This window comes from Equus asinus, chromosome 4, assembly GCF_041296235.1.
Source record: "Equus asinus isolate D_3611 breed Donkey chromosome 4, EquAss-T2T_v2, whole genome shotgun sequence".
Taxonomy (NCBI): Eukaryota; Metazoa; Chordata; class Mammalia; order Perissodactyla; family Equidae; genus Equus; species Equus asinus.
The window spans coordinates 135,419,900-135,439,224 of record NC_091793.1 but is presented as its reverse complement, the minus strand read 5'-3'; the positions used below and the strand labels follow the sequence as shown (position 1 = coordinate 135,439,224).

Here is a 19,325-nt window from a genome sequence, read left to right as displayed (position 1 = left end):
CCCCCAGTCCCTGGTAACCACCATTATATCCTCTGTTTTTATGAGTTCAACTTATTTTTTTCCTTTTTATATTCCACATATAAGTGAGATCATACAGTATTTGTCTTTCTCTATCTGACTAATTTCATTTACAACAATGTCCTCTAGATTCATCTTTGTTGTTGCAAATGGCAGGACTTTCTACATTCTCATGGCTGAATAATATATACACATAATACATAATATATAATTATACATAATATGTAATAAATAAATACAAAATAAATCTTTATATATATGTACACAAACACACATCTTCATTCATTCATCTGTCAATGGACACTTAAGTTATTTCCAAATCTTGGCTATTGTGAATAATGATGCAATAGAGATACCTCTTTCTCTTTCCAATAGTTTGTTGTTAATGTATAGAAACAACTGATTTTTGTACGTTGATTTTGTATTCTGCAACTTTACTGAATTTGTTGATTAGTTCTAATAATTTTTTTGGTGGCGTCCTTAGGGGTTTCTATATATATAAAATCATGACATCACGAACAGAGACAATCTTACTTGTTCCTTTCCAGTCTGGGTATCTTTGATTCCTTTTTCGTGCCTAATTACTTGGCTAGGACTTCCAGTACTTTGTTGAACAGAAGTGACAAGAATGAGCATCCTTGTCTTGTTCCTGATTTCATTCACTGTATGCCTTAGCTCCAGAATTTCTGCTTGGTTCTTTTTTTTTATTTCTATCTCTCTGTTAAACTGCTCATTTAGTTCATGAATTGTTTTCCTGATTTTGTGGAATCGTCTTTCTGTTTCCTCGTACCTCGTGGCTAGTAGGATCCATGTCCCTTTGAGGTCCTCCGAGAGCCTGGGCTGCTCTTCTCCCAGCCCTCCCTGCCCTCCAGGTGTGTAGCACTCCTCAGTATTCCGGGTGGGACAAGAGAGAAGTGGGCCTCTTTGGCAGTGCCCCACACACCTGGAAAAGCTGGGTGCTCACTCATACACTCTCACTTCCCCCATGGGAGAAATTGTGGGTGGAGGACATCTCTCTGGGCACTGAGCTGCGCACCTTGGAGGAGGGATGACACAGGTAGAGTAAAACTGTTCCTCCTACTCTCTTCAGTGTGTACCATCTTGGACTTTTTTACTCCAATGGCATACTGGAACTTCTCTGCTGGACTCCTGAATTTCCATAAAGGCACTCTCGTCCATGGGCAACTGTCAAAATTGGTGTTCTTTTGGGGGAAGATGGTAGAAAACTCCTATTTCACCATTTTGCTGACAGCACTCCTCTGTGGCCTAAGTCTTGATTCACATCTGGCACCTGACCCTCACCTAGACAGAAAGGCAGCTGGTCCAGCCTCAGGAGGGGGCTGACCTTCTGGGGTGAGTTGCTGAAGCTGGAGGTGGAATGCAGACCCCAGGCAGGAAGCAAATTCCCCTCTACTAAGCATTAAATTAAATAGGTGACTACTCATTGAAACATAGTACAGAACCAATATCGTTCAATGCTATGAAGAGAGCCATGTGTACTTACACATAACCAAACTAACTTCTAATAAAAAAATCTCAGCTTATGAGAAATTTTGAATAGCCGTGATTCTTAAGTAAGTTAAAATATGTAAAGATCTTAAACAAAGCCTGGCATATAGCAATAAATGTTATCAATGGTTGAGTGTTAATATTAATAATATTTAATATTTTACTGACAGTAAATATTAACAAGTATTATTATTATCTCTCAGTTCTTATGTATAACGTACTGATTTCACAGTTTAACTTCTAAAAGGCAAGCTATGTCCTTCATTTCAGGGTTATTTGTTCATTTATTCATTCAACAAATACTGATTGAGTGGCTACTCTATCAGTGCATGGTGACCAGCCCTGGAAATGCAGAGGCTCTGCTGTCAAGCAGCTCACCGTCTGGTGAAGAGATGGGCAATTATAGCACTGTGTGACCAGTGTTGTGACAGGGAATGCGCAGAGGGCTGCAGCAGCACTGGGGCAGGGACCTGACCCTGACAAACAGATCAGGAATGACCTCTCAGAACAAGGACCCACAGACAACATCGAAGCCCTTAGGTGCTCAGTATGTGCCTGCCAGGACAAGCTCAAGGAACGAGATAAGCACCCTGCCCAAGATCAGATAACAAACAGCAATTCCGGACTCTCAGATAAGCAGCCCTGTATTAGTAACAATGGCTGCTCCCCTTATCACGCCTGACGACCCCTCCTGTTTTGTCTCACTGGGGAAGAACAGACTCAATAATGCGTTCATGTCTACTTACTTTACAGAAAGTCTTGCACGCATCAATTATGGGCCTGTATCCAGTGCAACGGCACAGGTTACCTGAGGGAGAAAACCCAACTCTGTTACTCAAGCTCTCTAGAGAGAGGCACGGTCTGCCACATGCATGAGGGAAACAAGGACCCCCATCCAGGAAGAAAGCCCTGGCTGACATTTCAGCCCACCCAATCTACAAAGTCAGATTTTTTCATCAGCAACCTGGCATATTTGGTTGGGAGCCTTACGGTAGATTTTAACAACTCAGCTCTTCGCACTTTCTCTCTGTAAACAGTTAGGGTTCCTCTGCTTGTGATATGTGCTCAAAGAACACAATGACTTCAAGGCAAAAACTCTTGGTCTACACTCACATTCAAGAGCTAAACTTCAACTGACAGAAAGATCAAAGGCATTAGACAGCAGCACAGGTAATTATTAAACTTTGGAAGCAACTCGGCACATAATTTATTGACACTAAATCATCAGGCCAGTGTTTTTCTCACGTGGCTCATATCCTACATTCTCCCTCCCACCCCCACATCTGGAGTCTACTTAAAAACAAAGCCACTGAATCAAGTGCTCTGGGATTGGGTCCCAGGGATCCTCTTTTTTTATAAACTCCTCATGTAAGTCTTAAGCACCCTAAAATGTGAGAGCCCCTGTCTCTTCTTCACATCATAAACTGTCGTGAGATCAAATGCATAATCAAACCCAAAGGAAAACAGGCGGAGAGTCAGGTGCTGTGTCTCTCCTTCCGATTCTGGTCTTCCCTGAGCACCTGCAGAGGACCTGGGCACGTGAGCGTCAGCCGCACGTTCTCTAGCAGAGAAGTGAGGTCCTCGAGAGACGGGAGACAAAGACCAACAGAGTGATGGAGAGTTCACCAGAAATAGGACTTGGGAGGCTGCTAGTTTTTAAAATTGTTTAGAATCCTGTTATTGAAGACATCTCCCACCCACACATACGCTGCGCTCCTGGCCTGGATAAATCAGCTCTGGTTGTGATAAAGACAGTTCTTTGATACACGTAACCCAAGATAACCTCCAACTCTTTGATTCTGTGTGGTTTTCAAGAGTCTTCTGATATTTAATATGGTCCTGAGAGTGCCGGGGAGTGGTGGAGGGGGCAGCATGTGGAGACAAGTGGCCTTTTTCCAAGGGTAAGTGAATAAACTGGATTTGTAGTGATTATAAAAATAATCAAACAATAAAAAAGGGAGGAGACTCTTATAGATTAAGAGACACTTAAGAACTATAACGGCCAAGTGCAATATGTGGATCCTGTTTGAATCCTGGTTTGAACAAACCAACTCCACCACTTATTGGTGGTATAACTGAATAAATTACTCTCTCTAAACCTCAGTTTCTCTATCTATGAAATGGAGACAATAATAATCCCCATCTTATAAAGTTATTGTAAAGAGTAAATGAAACAATCTCTTTATAGTATTTAATACAGGGCAGGGCACATGGTAAGTGTCCAATATCAGCTCTCACCATCATCATCATCTTTTGAAAAGCACACACACATATAACCTACCACCAAGGGCATCAGTTAACTGATCCAGAGTGGGCTCTGGATGGTTCCTGAGCAGGGTGTAGATGGACATCACCATCCCAGGGGTGCAGAAGCCACACTGTGTGCCGTGACACTTGGCAATCCTCTCCTGGAAACACAAAAAGGTTAGAGATGCAGAATCTTGTGCCCCATCCCAGACCTACTGAGTCAGAACCTACAATTTAACAAGATGCCCAGGCGATTCGTTTGCACATTAAAATTGAAGAGGCCCTGAAAACCCTTCTCATCCTAGGTGTCTCCTTTTCTTGGGCTGAGCGGCTGTGATCACTGGTCTTCACCAGGTTTCGAGCTTCATTAAAGGTTCTCAGCCTTCAGAATCCCCAGGGGAGCTGTAAATTGCCCAAGCAGCCCCCGCGGGGTTGACTTAGGCTCTCGGGGGTGGGGCACAGACAGACATTTTTTAAAGATTCCCCGGTGGTTTCGATGTGCAGTCCAGAATGGGAATCACCGAGATAAATCCCTTTAAGTCCTTCAGAGACAGAAACCAAATTACATTCAAGTGGAGAAAAAACAAAACGCCTATTTCTCGCATGACTTCTGTCTGCCTACTACCGCCCTGAGGCTTTCATGCACAGGAGTTTGTTTACAAAGTGCCACCGTTAACTCAGAGAACACTCAAGAAGGGAACATTATCTCTTTACTGCTGTCCAAACGTCCCCCCCAGCGCTCTCCCTTTGGAGTCTAACTGCAGAGGTGCAGCCCCGCTGTGGAAGCCGGCTTCTGGCAAGGCTGCAACAGCAGCACTCACTGAAGGAAAGGGTGCTGTCGACCTGTGAACAGCCAATTCTCACAAGGGCACCCAGGCAGAATTTCCTCCCTCCAGGTTTTGGGGCTTCACAGAAAATAAACAGAACCCAAGATTGCTGCAAGTCCAGAGAATTTCAAGTTTGGCCATTTTCTATGTTGTCCCTCTCTTTTCCCTCTTGCACCCTATCCTCATAAGTGACCCTCATAAACCAAAATAAAAACAAGTAGCAACAGCATTTTTAGGGGCGATGTCTCAGTCATGTAAGGAGTCAGGAGTCTGAGGTGCCCTTGCACTTGAGGCAGTGATAACAAGGCGCTGCCTTAGGAGAGAATCTTCTAAATTCACTGACAGCTCCTATTATCTGTCTTCTGAACAAGCCTTAAATTTAACGAAGCTTTTTGGTAGTTGACATCTTCATTTAGCTTTAAAATCATGTTAGTTTCTGCTTTATGAAAAACAACAAAATTATATCCCTCGATTCATGTGACTTTCATTTCTTTGAGTTTGAAGACAGAAGATGGACAGATCCCATCTCATGAGAGTGTAGAAAACAAACTCAATGACATCAGGATTTTCTTTAAAAGGAGAAAATCCTCCAGTCTTCCGAAAATGATCTTCCCAAGAAGTCAGTCACCAAACACCCACGGGGCCCAGGTTTCTCTCCAGACCCCAGCTTGGTCTCATCTGTTGGCAATGACGAAGCAGCAGGCCCCGCTGCTCTACTGCACTCATCTCAGGACTAATCAGGTCATTAATGGTTTTCACAGCACCGACACCCACGAGGAAGAGGCACGCCCTCACCTGAACAGGATGAATCCTGGCCTTGGTGCTTCCTACACCTTCTACTGTGGTGACAGCAGCACCGTGCAGAGAACAGATGGGGAGCAGACAGGCATTGGCTGGATAATGTCTTCAGAATGCAAAAGAGAAGCACGAGTTACATTGTATCCAGTGGCAAAGGGGACCGAGCACTCACTGAGCACCTCTAATATGGAGGCTTTGTACAAAGTCCCAGGCTTTGCATATGCATTTCATCCTTCGCTCAAGGCCATTTTACAGAAGTAGAATCTGAGGGTCAGAGTGATTTGCTCAGGGTCACAGCTGGAGTGTCAGAGATTGCATGCAAACTAGATCTCCTAATTCTGACTCCAGAACAGTTTCCTCTAACTTGTTTTTTCCCTTGAATGAGGGGCTGACATTTCCCTCTCTAGTTACATGAGACCGACCACCAAGAGCAGATTCCATCTTCTGGGCAGGCGCTCGGCCAGGGTTGGCTACGCAACAAATTGAATTTGATACTGCGCTTCAGAGGCAGAAATACGGTGTGGGATAAACACCTCCCCAATCCCATAAACCTTCTGCTAGAAGATGTCCAACTCAAGACGCCTCCTAAAAGTTCTCATTCACCAAACAGAGCTACAAATGGCCAATAAATACTTGAAACAATTAATATCAAAAATAATCGAGAGATTCAAATTAAGCAATGAGAAACACCATTTTTATCAAAGAAAATGACAAATTTTTTTAAAAAAATTGTAATATGCATAATTAGCAAAGGTTTAGGAAAATGGAACTCATACTTCTGATAAGAATGTAAATTGATAGAGCTCCTCTGGGAGACATTTTCCTGGAAGGCACAAAAACCTTCAAGATGCACACACTCCTTTACCCTGTAACTCCATTTCTATGGATGGATCAGAAAGAAACAGTCACAGGCATAAACAGAAACATATATATATATATATATATATATATGAATGCTCACTCTCATTCTAAAAACCAAAACAAGCCATATAAGCTACACAATCATACGTTTTTAAAAACTCATTAGATGCTGAATACCTAAAAAAACTTAAATGAACTAAACTTCATTAAGCACAAGCCCTTCATAAGAGAGAAGAGTTTACGCTGTACTCATTTCTGATTGAAAGGGACAGAGCAGGAGGAATCCACCTTAGACAGGAGTAAGGAGAAAGCAGACCAACTTTCAAGAAACTTTAATAATCACATGTGGGCTGATGCAACAAATTAAAATACAAAGCTAGACTGCACTAACCCCAACAGACTTCACTGAGTGCTAAGGGTAACACCCTAGAAATGGTGCAGGCAGGGAGTGCTGAAAGAAGCTCTCTGGGCACAGTGGCTCTTAGACAAGGAAAAGTGAGAGGAAGCAGAACTGAGAGAAAACTGTAGGCACTCAGGCTCCAGAGTGTAGAGCAGCTGCCAACTTCCAGATGCTAAAGACAGGGTGGCATGGCTGCAAGAGATCTCCCAGAGCCAGAGAGTGAGACAGGAGAGCAAAGAGAACTCCTCAGTTGACCCAAGAAGTGGGCAGCCAGGCTGGAAAGCCAGGAGGGAACCCCAGAGTTCAGGAAGCAGGTGGCTTGGTTGTGAAACACAGGCAGATCACCGAAATCTCGCCAGTGCTCACATCCTTAGCTCTCATCTGACATTTGTGGAACGATGTAAAATGGTCCAAAACATGCATAATTGGAGCCTCAGAGAGGGAGAGAGGGAGGGAGAGAGAGAGAGAATAAATATTTGAAGAGATAATGGCTTGAGAATTTTCCAAATCTGACAGAAGACATCAAGCCACAGATCCAAGAAACTTGGCAAACTTGAAGAAGGATAAATATCAAACATAAAGAGAAGATATTAAATGTAGTGGGAAGCCATTGGTGATTTTGAAGTAGGAGAGTGTTGTAATCTGGTTTATACTTGAAACAGATCTCTCTGACTGATGAATAGAGAATGCATATATGGCAGCAAGGGTGGCATAATATTAATACTAGAGCGTGATGAGGACATTCTTCTTCACTGCATTTCAGCCCTTCCTTCCTCCTCAGTCAGCACAGGGAGTCAGAAGGCCTTTCACCTCCAACAGGGGATTCCTTGAACATAGGTTATCCCCATCGAGGGTACACTTTTTTCCTAACCCGTTCATGTTCCTGAGACCAGGTTTGTTTTGTTCACATTGTACTCCCAGTGCTTAGCACAGTTCCCGTCACACAGCAGGTGTTCAATGCATATTTACCAAAGCAAGGAATGAAACAAAGTTCAAAGCGACACAAATTCAACCATATCTGGACTTTGCTGCAACGTACCTTATCTTCTTGGTAATGGGGTTATATCGTGAGATCATCACGGTGCAGGCACCACAGCCACCCCCTCCACAGCCATACTTGGTTCCCGTGAGCTGGACTGGAAAACGCATAGTTAAAGATCATGTGTTTCCCATAATTCTTTCCAGAATAGCTCTGCCCTTAGAGAACAACACCTCAAAATCTCTTAAATGTACAGTTAAGTTCACTACATACTTATCAAATGATGTATGTGTCTTTGCCATTATTGAGAACCTTGTAAATTCTTGATTTCTGTTTGTGTGTTATATCTAGTTCCCTCCTTTTCAAAACAACTGGATTTCAGGTTTCTAAAAACAGGGCCAAACTAAAAATACATTAAATGCTTGAGTATTTGAAAGTAGGAGTACAGTGCACATTTGTTTTCATCCTTATCTGTGTCTTTCATGACATACAAAGTAAAATGTTAAATTGTAAATTCTTGGAATATAAGTGTCATATTGTCCATGTTTGTCATATTTCTCTGCTTCTCAGTGGCAGAAACTGTTAGTTGTTCCCCAATATCTGCTCTCTCATTCTTCCTCGGTAATAGAAACCTCAATTTTTTAGCTACACACATAGGTGCCCAGAATAAAGAATACATTTCCCCAGCCTCCGTTGCAGCTAGCTGGGGTCATTAAGGATGTAAGCACAAGTGTTGTGTATGACTTCCAGGAGGGAAACGTCCTCAAAAAGAGATGGGTGCCCCCTTCTTAATCTCTTACTTCTTCCCATTTTCTGGAATTCAGATATGATGGCTGGACCTCAGTCAGTCATCTCTGACTGTGAGGAGAAAGCTGCAAGCTGATGAAGGTGGAGCAGCAAGACATAAGGAGCTTGGTTCTCTGATAGTGTTGACACACTGCTTTACTAGTCCCGATCTATCTACCTTTGGGCTTCCTTTATGTGACTCGGACAGCCATGAGAATGTGCCTTACAGACCTCCTTCAACATGGCGGGTAACTGATCATGAGACCCAGATGCTGCACTTTTATATCTACCACCCCAGTTTTCATTAAGGCCATGCCTCCCACGGGCTGCTCCCCATTAACAGCTCAGTTCTGTGAAGAGACACAGGAGTCCTTGCCATGAGCCTCACCCCCAATAGCTTTCAGGAACATTCCTGGGACTGCACAGCAGTCTAAGACCCTTCCACTCAACCTCCTCTCCCTCTCTTCTTTACAGGTCAGTCTTGTGTTGCGGTCTAATGGCTCCCTAAGCCTTTTCTGGCTCCCTTCCTATTTCCATTCACTCAGGCATTTCTCCTAATAAAACCCTTGTACACTTAATCCCATTTTTTGATGTTTGCTTCCCAGAGAACCTGAACTAACACAATGAGAAAGAAATTAACTTCTATCTTCTATCCTGTTTACTGCTATTCGGGATTTTCTGTCACTCATGAGTGAACCAAATCTGAAATATTACACATTTGCACCATGAATAACCAGGAAATCAGTGTTCATTGTTTCTATGTCCAAAGGTCTTGAATTACTTTCAGAACATAGTTATTGATGCTTTTTGAGTTGTGTAGTTTTTTGGAAATTTCACTCTCTCCAGGGGAAAAAAATGTACAAACTCCCATTGTCACATAATTTTGCATATAATCTAGTGGGGTCTATATGCCTCTGGAAGCCCACTGGAATTCATGCATAGCAGGCTAAGAATCCATTCCTTAGCCGACTTTTATTTAGAAAGGTTTTCTAAGGTAACATTTTCAGGTTTACTTTCTCCATTGTTCTTTTACTTTCATTTTGGGAGATTTCTGTGCTCTCTTTCTCTAACAGGCATGATAATTAGTCCTTGAAGAAGGATTGTCAATATTGTGACTCTTAATCCTAAAGATGGTTAATTAAGCCTTTTTAACATTTGCTTTAATTCCCATTGCTAGATTCTTCTTTTTGTACAACATATTTAGTGCCAAAACAGAGATTAGAAAGAATGTGTTTCTTCTGACAGCCACAATTGTGCTCTGCCTACAAAACTAACATGTAGGACTTTCTTAAAGGAGAACATAAAACCAAAATTGTAGGAATAAGATTCAGTGTGGCTCTAAAAGGATATGTGAAACATCACCTGATGAGGATATCAGAGCTGCACACACACACAACACACACACTCAAAGCAAAGAAAAGGATACGCTTCTTCCTCAGGTATGGTAACAGCATTGTTTCAGGATCAACATTTTTTTCTATCACCTGTACAAGAAACAAAATAAGAGTTATGCAGATAAAGTTGAGAGAGCTACTATAATGCTCACATTGGCAGGCTTATCATAATTTGATGGAAATATACATTAACTCTTCTACTCATATTTTCAAATTGATTTAATGTCTAGAGAACACCTGGGATATACAAATCACCTCTCTTAAGCATAAAGTCTAAATCTGGAGCCCCACAACCGCTTTGCCGCTGTCCCTGGTCCTGCATCATCACTGTGCTCTAAGGCTGTGGGTGTTTCTACCAACAGGAACACCAGTGATGTCTGCCCAGTTTCTCTTAGAAAGTCTGAAGCAGGTGAGGGAAAAGATACTCGCAGAGCAGACTAGAGGAGAAAGAGGTGGGGGGCGGCTGCTGGAACAGAATGGCCTCCGAGAAACTGCTTTAGTTTTTGTAAAAAAGACTTATTTGCTTATCATGTTCAAAGCATTGCAGTTTTCAGAAAGAGATCACACCCAACCATAGCCCCCCAACCAGAGAAACAAAGGGGAAGACAAAAATGTGTATGCCAAGGACACAAAGATGTGCAAGCAAGGGCAACCTTCTGAAGCAAGTCTGTGTGGGCAGCCTGGCAGCGCAGCAACAGAACGGCAGCATCCAGGGGATGGCATATTGAAATGTCATGATGGGTTATGTTTTCCAAAGTGACCACGTTTCCTCTTTTTTGATTAAAAATTTGGATTTCTTGAGTGACGTCAGAATCACGGTGGAGTGGGCTCTTCACTTGGACTTTCCCCTCTAAGAAACGACCAAAAGGACATTCATACAGCAACAAAGGTACACACATCACAAAAGTTGTATGGGAGACACACACAGCCATATGCCTCAAGGTGGTGATGGGGTTGGATCCTCTGGAGAAAGTGGAAGCTGATCTGCAGGAGCTCCATGGACAGAGATGGGCTGTGGTGGCAGGAACTGTGCAGGTGAAAAGGGGGCCCTGTTCCTGCCTGGTGCTCCAGTCCCAGAATTGTTTGGAGCACGGTGCAGAGAGCATGGTGGTAGTGGTGGGGAAAGGGCGTGGGTGAAGAGAGGTCCCCTGTCCCCACTTGGCATCCCAGTCCCAGAATTGTCCAGAGCATGGTGTGGAGAGTGTGGCAGCTGCAGATGGGAAAGTGTGTAGGTGAGAGAGTTGCCCCACCCCCGCCTGGTACTCCTGCCCCAGAATTGTCTGGAGCATGGTGCAGAGAGTGTGGCAGCCATGGAGGGGAAAGGGAAAGTGCACAGTGCTGAAATCACCCAGAACTCCATAGAGAGAGACAAGCAGGGGTTGCGGGAAGCACTGGGTAAAGAAAGTGCCACTCCCTCGGCCCAGTGGTCCAGATCTGCCACTGATAAGTCACTCAGAGAGAAAAGCAGCCAGTGGCTAGAGCTGGTGAGCCCCTGCTTGTGCCAGGCCCAGAATACACAGTGCCTTATCCCCACCCAGTGGTGGTACGTGACAGCTGCAACCTGATAAGAACACCTTGAGTAAGCAAAAATCTACCCCATCAAGCAGTATGAGTAGGTATATTAAATCTCCAGACCAGAAGGAAAGTGACAAGTATGCAGAAACCAACCCTGAAGGCAAAGAAATCCATAACCTAAATGACAAAGAATTCAAAAGAGCTATCACAAAAAAAACTCAACAAGTTACAAGAAAATACAGAAAGACAAATTCATGAATTCAGGAGCTTCTTCACAAAGGAGATTGAAATCATAAGGAAGAACCAATCAGAACTGTTGGAGATGAAAACCACAATGGATGAAATAAAGAAAAATCTGAATTCTCTAAACAACAGAGCTGACAATATGGAGGACAGAATCAGCCAGTTAGAGGATAGTACTAGAGAAATGCTTCAGAGGGAGAAGAGAGAACTAAGACTGAAAGGAAATGAAGAAGCTCTCAGAAAAACATCTGACTCAGTCAGGAAAATGCAACATAAGGATTGTAGGTATTCAAGAGGGGGAAGAGAAGGAGAATGGAGCAGAAGCCTTGTTCAAAGAAATAATACTTGAGAGCTTCCCAAACTGGGGAAGGGAGCTGGAAATCCATGTGAAAAAGACCTCCAGAGTTCCTATCTTTGTCAATGTAAAAAGACTGACAACAAGGCATATAGTAGTGAAGCTGGTAAATGTCAAGGACAAAGACAATATACTAAAGGCAGAAGGTAGAAGAAAATAACTCACAAAGGAACCCCTATCGGGCTTCCAGTAGATTTCTCAGCAGAAACCTTCCAGGCTAAGAGAGAGTGGAATGATATATTCAAAATCCTGAAACACAAAAACTTTCAGCCAAGAATACTCTATCCAGCAAAAATCTCTTTCAGATATGATGGAGAAATAAAAACTTTCCCAGATAAACAGAAGCTAAGGAAGTTCATTGCCACAATACTCCCCCTACAAGAAATCCTCAAGAAGGCCCTCATATCTTTAAAAAAATAGGAAAGGGGCTACAAAGCCCTGAGCAAGGAGATGAATAGGTAGGCAAGAATCAGAAAACGGCAGCTCTCTATCAGATCAGGTTATAAACCACTTAACTTTAACATCAAGGATAAGGAAAAGGAAAACACCAAAACAAAAATGATACCATCATTTTAACCACAAACTCACAACACAAGATGGAAAACGATATGACAAAAATAGAAGGCGAAGAGGAAAGACATGGAATCAGTATAGTCTAAGGAAATAAAATGCTATCACAAAATGGACTATCTCAACTACGAGATTTTTCATATGAACCTAAGGGTAACCACTAAACAAATAATTAGAACAGAGACATTTATGATAAACAAGGAGATGAAGAAAACCAACAAAGAACACTACCTAATCAAATTGGTAGTCCAAAATACACGGGACAAGAAACCAAGGATATGCAGAAGAACCTGGAAACCTGCAATCAGATGGCAGTATTAAGCCCTCATATATCAATAATCACTCTAAATATAAATGGATTGAATTCTCCAATCAAAAGACACATAGTGGCAGGATGGATTAAAGAACAAGACCCAACAATACGCTGCCTCCAGGCAGCATCTCAAATCTAGAGATAAACATAGGCTCAGAGTGAAGGGATGGAAGACAATACTCCAACCTAATGGCAAACGAAAGAAAGCAACTGTTGCCATACTTATATCAGACTAAGTGGACTTCAAGATAAAACTGGTAAAGAGAGACATAGAGGGGCAGGATGTAATGATAAAAGGGACTCTCCACCAAGAAGACATAACACTTATAAACAAGTATGCACCCAACACAGGAGCACCAAAGTACATAAAGCAACTATTAACAAACCTGAAAGGAGATATCAACAACAACACAGTAATAGTAGCGGACCTGCACACCCCACTTACATCAATAGATAGATCATCCAGACAAAAAGTCAACAAGGAGATAGTGGACTTAAATGAAAAACTAGACCAGATGGACTTACTAGATATATACAGAATACTCCACCCCAAACAGCAGAATATACATTCTTCTCAAGTGCACATGGAACATTCTCAAGGACAGACAATGTATTGGGAAACAAGGCAAACCTCAATAAATTTAAGAAGATTGAAATCATATCTACTATCTTTTCTGACCATAATGCCATGAAACTAGAAATCAACTACAAGAAAAAAGCTGGAAAAGGAACAAATATGTGGAGACTAAACAAATGCTACTGAACAACCAATGGGTCATCAAATAAATAAATGGAGAAATCAGAAAATATCTGGAGACAAACAAGAATGAAAACACACCACACAAACTATTATGGGATGCAGCAAAAGCGGCCCTACGAGGGAAATTTCTAGCAATACAGGCCCACGTTAACAAACAAGAAAAGCTCAGATAAACACTCTTAAACTATACCTAACAGAATTTGAAAAAGAAGAACAAAGCCCAAAGTCAGCAAAAGGAGGGAAATAAAAATTAGAGCAGAAATAAATGAAATTGAAACAAAAAAGACTGTAAAAAGGATCAATGAAACAAGGAGATGGTTCTTCATAGGATAAACAAAATTGAGAAACCCTCAGCTAGACTCACTAAGAAAAAGAGAGAAGGCTCAAATAAATAAAATCAGGAATGAAAGAGGGGAAATTACAACAGACATCACAGAAATACAAAAGATTATAAGAGAATGTTACGAAAAACTATATGCCAACAAACTGGAGAATCTAGAAGAAATAGATAAATTCTTAGACTCTTACAACCTCACAAAACTGAATCAAGAAGAAACAGAGAATCTGAATAGACCAATCACAAGTAAAGACATTGAAACACTAACCAAAACCTCCCCAAAAATAAAAGTCCAGGACCAGATGGCTTCTCAAGAGAATTCTACCAAACATTCAAAGACAATGTATTACCTGTTCTTCTCAAACTATTCCAAAAATTGAGGAAGACAGAAATATTCCTAACACATTCTATGAGGCCAGCATCACCCCGATCCAAAAATCAGATAAGGACAATACAAAGAAGGAAAATTACAGGCCAATATCGCTGATAAACATAGATGCAAAAATCCTCAACAAAATATTCGTAAACCAAATACAGCAATTCATTGAAAAGATCATACACCACGATCAAGTGGGATTCACACCAGGGCCAGGGACGGTCAACATCCACAGATCAATCAATGTGATACACCACATTAACAAAATGAGAAACAAAAACCACATGGTCGTCTCCATAGATGCAGACAAAGCATTTGACAAGATCCGACATCCGTTCATAATAAAAACTCTCAATAAAATGGGGATAGAAGGAAAGTCCCTCAAATAAGAAAGGCCATATATGACAAACCCACTACCAACATCACACTCAGTGAGGAAAAACTGAAAGCCATCCCACTTAGAACAGGAACAGAGAAGAAACCTGGATCCTAGATGACACCATGAAGTTTCTGGACCAGCCCCACAATGTCTATCTCCAGATATCCTTTATGTAAAAGTAAAAACGGTTTGTATCTTCTTTGAACCACTGCTAGTTTTGAGTCTGTGCCATCTGCAGCTGAAACTAATCATAATTAATACATATGATGGTGAATCCACAGAAGCCCAATTTTAATGGAGAAACAGGATCTGGGTAGCCTGGATAGTAAAGAATAGCATTTTAGGCTTGAGAGAGATTTGTATCTTTTGGGAAAGAATTAACGGAAGAAGCAGGCCTTGCTTGTTTCGGTATTTGTTCCAGGAGATGTCTCAAGAGACTGGAGTCTGGCTCAAAGCGCCACTGGCTTGAACCGTGTTTGTTTTTCTTGATTTGGTCCATGGCATATTTGGCCAAGGGAAGTGGGAGATGGGGTCTAGCACGCACCCTGTCCTGGCAGGTCTTGGAGTGAAACAGGGAGGTCAGGACCAACACGGGGGCTGGGGGGCGGGGAAGGAAGGAGGAACAGAGTTATTCTCACTGACTGGGGTTTGGAGAGAGGATGCAAGTTCTCCGGTCGGGAGCATCACATGTTCCCGTCTCTGTACGGCCGTGCGTGTTGCAGGGGGAGAATCTGTCCCTCTGCATCTCCACCAGCCCTTCGGGAGATTTCAAGTTCATATTCCACAAGGTTGAGAAATCACTTTCCTCTGTGCAGGGCTGGTGACTGACGCCTCAGGGGGCCCCGCCAGATCCAAGGCGGAGGCAGAAAGAAGAAAGAGAAAGGAGATTAAGAGGAGAAAGAAGGAAAGGAAGGGAGACGGGTATGTGTGAAAGGACCAGGATGGGGGTAGACGAGGGAAGAAGGAGGCGTGAACTGTGGGACCCGGTCAGGAGCAGGCCCCCACCCACAGCAGCCTCAGAGCAGAGAAGGAGGCCGGAGCGGACGTCAGCGTGGACACTTCTGCTGAGCTCGGGGTTGCTGTAAAATTCATTTTAATTGTTGGTTGTTCCCGCCTAAGTCACCCCCACCCCCTCCACCTTTCTCTGAATCGTGATAGTCATCGCAGCAGCCCAGAAATTTCCTCTCAGTTCTGGAAACCAAAACCCTGGGAAACACCAGGCAATGGACAGCCCTTCGGGTGCCTATACTGATATAAAGACCCTACGTTTTGTTGGGCAAAGAATGCTCAGTGACTCCTTTTGGCCCCCGTGACACTTGTGGCATGTCCCGGCTCTACGCATGAAGCAGACTGTTTTTCAGTCCAGATATTAACAATCATTTCCACATATTGAGTGCTGATTGTGTGCCGAGCACCTTGCTGACCACTCTCCAGGGAATTTAGTCTTCTTCCCAATCCCACGGGAGAAGGTACTGTTGCCAGCCCCATTCTGTAGGGGGGAAACTGAGGCTCAGAGATATTAAGCAACTCACCCAAGGCTCAGGGCTGCTGAGGGGCAGAGCAGATAGCACGGGATGCAAACCCACACCTAACTAGTTCCAAAGCCCACACCTGTGATCTCTATGCATCGCTGCGTGTCGAAGGACACACTTCAGCTCCTGACTGTGTTCGAGAGTGGCGTCTAGAGGATAAGTCACTCCTGGGCTCTTCCTCCCTCAAATCCATGTTAACTGGGTCACCTGTTCCTCTGGGGGCCCCTGGTGGAACAAGTAAGATTTCAGAAATTTCTCCCGGTGGCCTTAGCCCCTGTCCAGTGACACCTTTTGGAGACCTGGGGGCATTTTGCAAACAGCACAGCCTGGAGGCCAGTCGCATCACCTGGAGTCTCCTAACTGGCTCCTGAGCTTCCTTTTCAAAGGCAAGTTTTAATCCCGGAGGGCTTGTTTGACTGAGCCCTCTTCCCTGGTGTGCATGTTCTCTCTCTCTCTCTCTCTTTCTCAACAGCCCCTCCCCTCTGATTTCTGTCCAAGGGGCAAGCAGGCTTGCTCGCCAGCATTGAAGCTCAGCCTAACAGAATTTGGAAGGGAGTGAGGAAAGGGATAGGGAGACGTCATTTCTCTTAACAGGGTAATTGCGAAATTGGAATCAACATCTCTAGAGTGTACTTGCCAAACGACCAAAGGGCATTTGGCCCTTAGATAAGAACCTGCTTATCTATTTTTAAAAATCAATAGAGCACAAAGTACTGTCAGGGGCTCTGCTAGAAATCTCGCTCCCGTTTGTTCGGGAGCAGAGGCCGGAGGCAGGGGAGAAGGCAGACTCAAACACCTGTTCTCCCCTTTAACCAAAGCCCTCACCGTGGCCACAAAGCCTGAATAACCCGGCGCTGGCCCCTGCCGCAGCCCCAGCCTTGCTGTCCCGCAGCACCAGGACCCTGCGCCTGAGGGCCTCTGCCCCTGTCCCCTCGCTCTGCAGTGCTCCTCCCCTAGACATCCGCTCCGCACCCCCTACCTGTCCCACTCAGATGGCACCTCTGGGAGGGCTAAACATCCCTCCCATCTGGAGAATCGGCTCCTGCCCACCCTGCTTCCCGCTCTGCTCCAGTTTTCATCCTAGCCCTTCTCACTGCCCCGCATTAAACCTTTCCACGCACTTAGACGCTGCCTGCCTGTCTGTCCCCACACAGTGTAAACTCCATCAACAGGGACTCGGTCCCTCTGTGTTCTGCCGTGTCCCCTGGGAGCCCTGGAACACCCCCTGGCCCACAGCAGGCCTTTAACAAATAACCAGTTAAATTCCCATCATCCTCGTAGTGCAGTAAGCGCATGGCCCCTTCTGACAGAGGAGCCAAGCACTGAGAGGTTAGCTTGTCCCACTGAGAGTGAGAGCGGACCCAATCCATGCTTGTCTAAACAAGAAGGCCAGAGTCGTGTTGGGATGCCATTCAGTTTTGCAAAGGAAGAAAAAGTGACATACTGTTACCACTTGACCCCACTGCCTCATTTCTCTCTCCCAGCAGTCCTGCGAGGGCAGCCTAACAGCCCCCGCACAGGGCAGGACAAACAAGCTCATCTTATCCGGTGTGGGACCCAGGTGGCAGGGCAGAGGAAGGTGGTATGGGGCCTAGAACCTGCACAGTTGGGGGGGCATCTTTTTAAGTAAAAATAATACAAAACGACAAATGGGAAATTAGGCTCAGGGCCTTAGAAGGGGCCTGCCGATGAGAGGCCCTGGCACTCGGCCCTCATTAGCTTCCTGGTGATGCCACGTGCCAGTCGGGGGAACGCTGTGGCCATCCCTGACCCAGGAGCAGGGATCGCAGGTGGCTCTGACCCAGCTGGTGCCGTGGAAAGGTAGCTGTCACGACCCTTGCACGGCTGTCAGCTCTTAGGCAAGCCCTTTAACCTTCGTGCCTCGCTTCCCCCTTGCAAAGTGGTGCCATACGCTGCGACAACATTAAAAGTTAGCAGCGTCTATGGCCATGTTGGGAGGGAGGAGGAGGTTACAGGACACCCGGGGCTTTGCTGTCCCCACACGGGACACTGCCTGGAACGGTCCCAGAGGTTCTGCAGAGCTAGCCGGGCTTCTGAGAGGACAGAGGACCCAGTGAGGACCTTTAAGTCCCCAGAGCCCGGCACTGGTTCCGCTTTGCTAGGAACTCGCTGTGACTTTGGAAAGTCATCATTTCGTCCTCTGAGAAACGAGGCGACTGGTCTGGATTGGTTCATCTCTGTGGTCCCGAACCGACTCTAAATTGCCCTCTGCACATCCACATACGACCGAGCGCTGAGGCTGAGCCACCTCGGGATGGCTCTCAGTCTGCTGAGGCACTTGCCCTTATCCGTGGGGTTTGAGGGAGGGAGATCGGGGAGCGGGGACCTGGACGAGCAAGAATGGCCATTTCTCTTGTTTTGCTTTCATTTCTGGGATGGAGGTGGTTGGTAATGAGCCGGGCGTCTGGGACCGCGAGGGGAAAGGAGCATCAGAAAGGGGAGACCCGGAGATCCAGGGCAGTCCCTGCAAAGGCATCCTTTCCCCGCCCGGGTGGAGAGGGGCGCACAGGCAAGCCCCCCCAGCAGAAGCCCAGGGCGCTCACCTTGCGGCCGTTCACGCAGAAGACCAGCTCGGCCGCCCCGTCCATGGCGGCGCCGGATCCGGGGCGCGGGGCGCGGACCGAGCAGCGAGAGCGGTCTGCCGGCGCCCGCAGTGCACGGAGGCCGCGAGGAGAGTGCGGCCCGGAGCCCGCGTCCCCGCAGCGCCAAGCCGGGGGCGCCCTTCCCGCACGTGGGGGCGTCACCGGGGCGCTCGGCCCAGCTGCCATTGGCGGGACCCCTCCCATCCCGTCCCGCCCCGGGGCGCCGGCGGCCGGCCTGCGATTCCCGTGACAGCTTTTGGCCTCTTTATACTATTACATATTTTAAGTGGCCTTCCGGCTAGATCTAAAGTCCACGAAGGGTAGTTTTTTGTACCTCTCCTCTCCCCACGCCTGCTGAGTCCTGTACTCTTAATAGGTAATAAACAAGCACGTTTATTTCAACTTTGCAGGAAAGGCCCTTAAGCACAAGGAAAGGTTTTACAATTTTATCCCACGGTTTTAGAAACAGTCAAGTTTATTTTTAAAATCAAGAGCTACCTTGATATAAACTATTTTTTAAAAA

General features: G+C 45.0%; 1 protein-coding gene across 2 annotated transcripts in view; it reads right to left on the bottom strand.

The window, feature by feature from the left end:
• Positions 1–19,047, bottom strand: part of LOC106825581 (aldehyde oxidase) — a 72,894-nt gene extending 53,847 nt beyond the window's left edge. Inside the window, exons 1-7 of one of the 2 annotated variants that reach the window (XM_070508338.1) lie at positions 18,764–18,919; positions 16,279–16,424; positions 9,852–9,909; positions 7,700–7,796; positions 5,397–5,505; positions 3,809–3,935; positions 2,274–2,335 (exon numbers count right to left, since the gene is read on the bottom strand). In XM_070508338.1, the coding sequence (XP_070364439.1) occupies positions 2,274–2,335; positions 3,809–3,935; positions 5,397–5,505; positions 7,700–7,796; positions 9,852–9,879 (423 nt within the window). In that variant the 5' untranslated portion in view covers positions 9,880–9,909; positions 16,279–16,424; positions 18,764–18,919. Of the gene's footprint in view, positions 1–2,273; positions 2,336–3,808; positions 3,936–5,396; positions 5,506–7,699; positions 7,797–9,851; positions 9,910–16,278; positions 16,425–18,763 lie in introns of both variants that reach the window. The other variant, XM_044768488.2, reaches the window with a different exon arrangement.
• Positions 19,048–19,325: the final 278 nt, after the last annotated feature.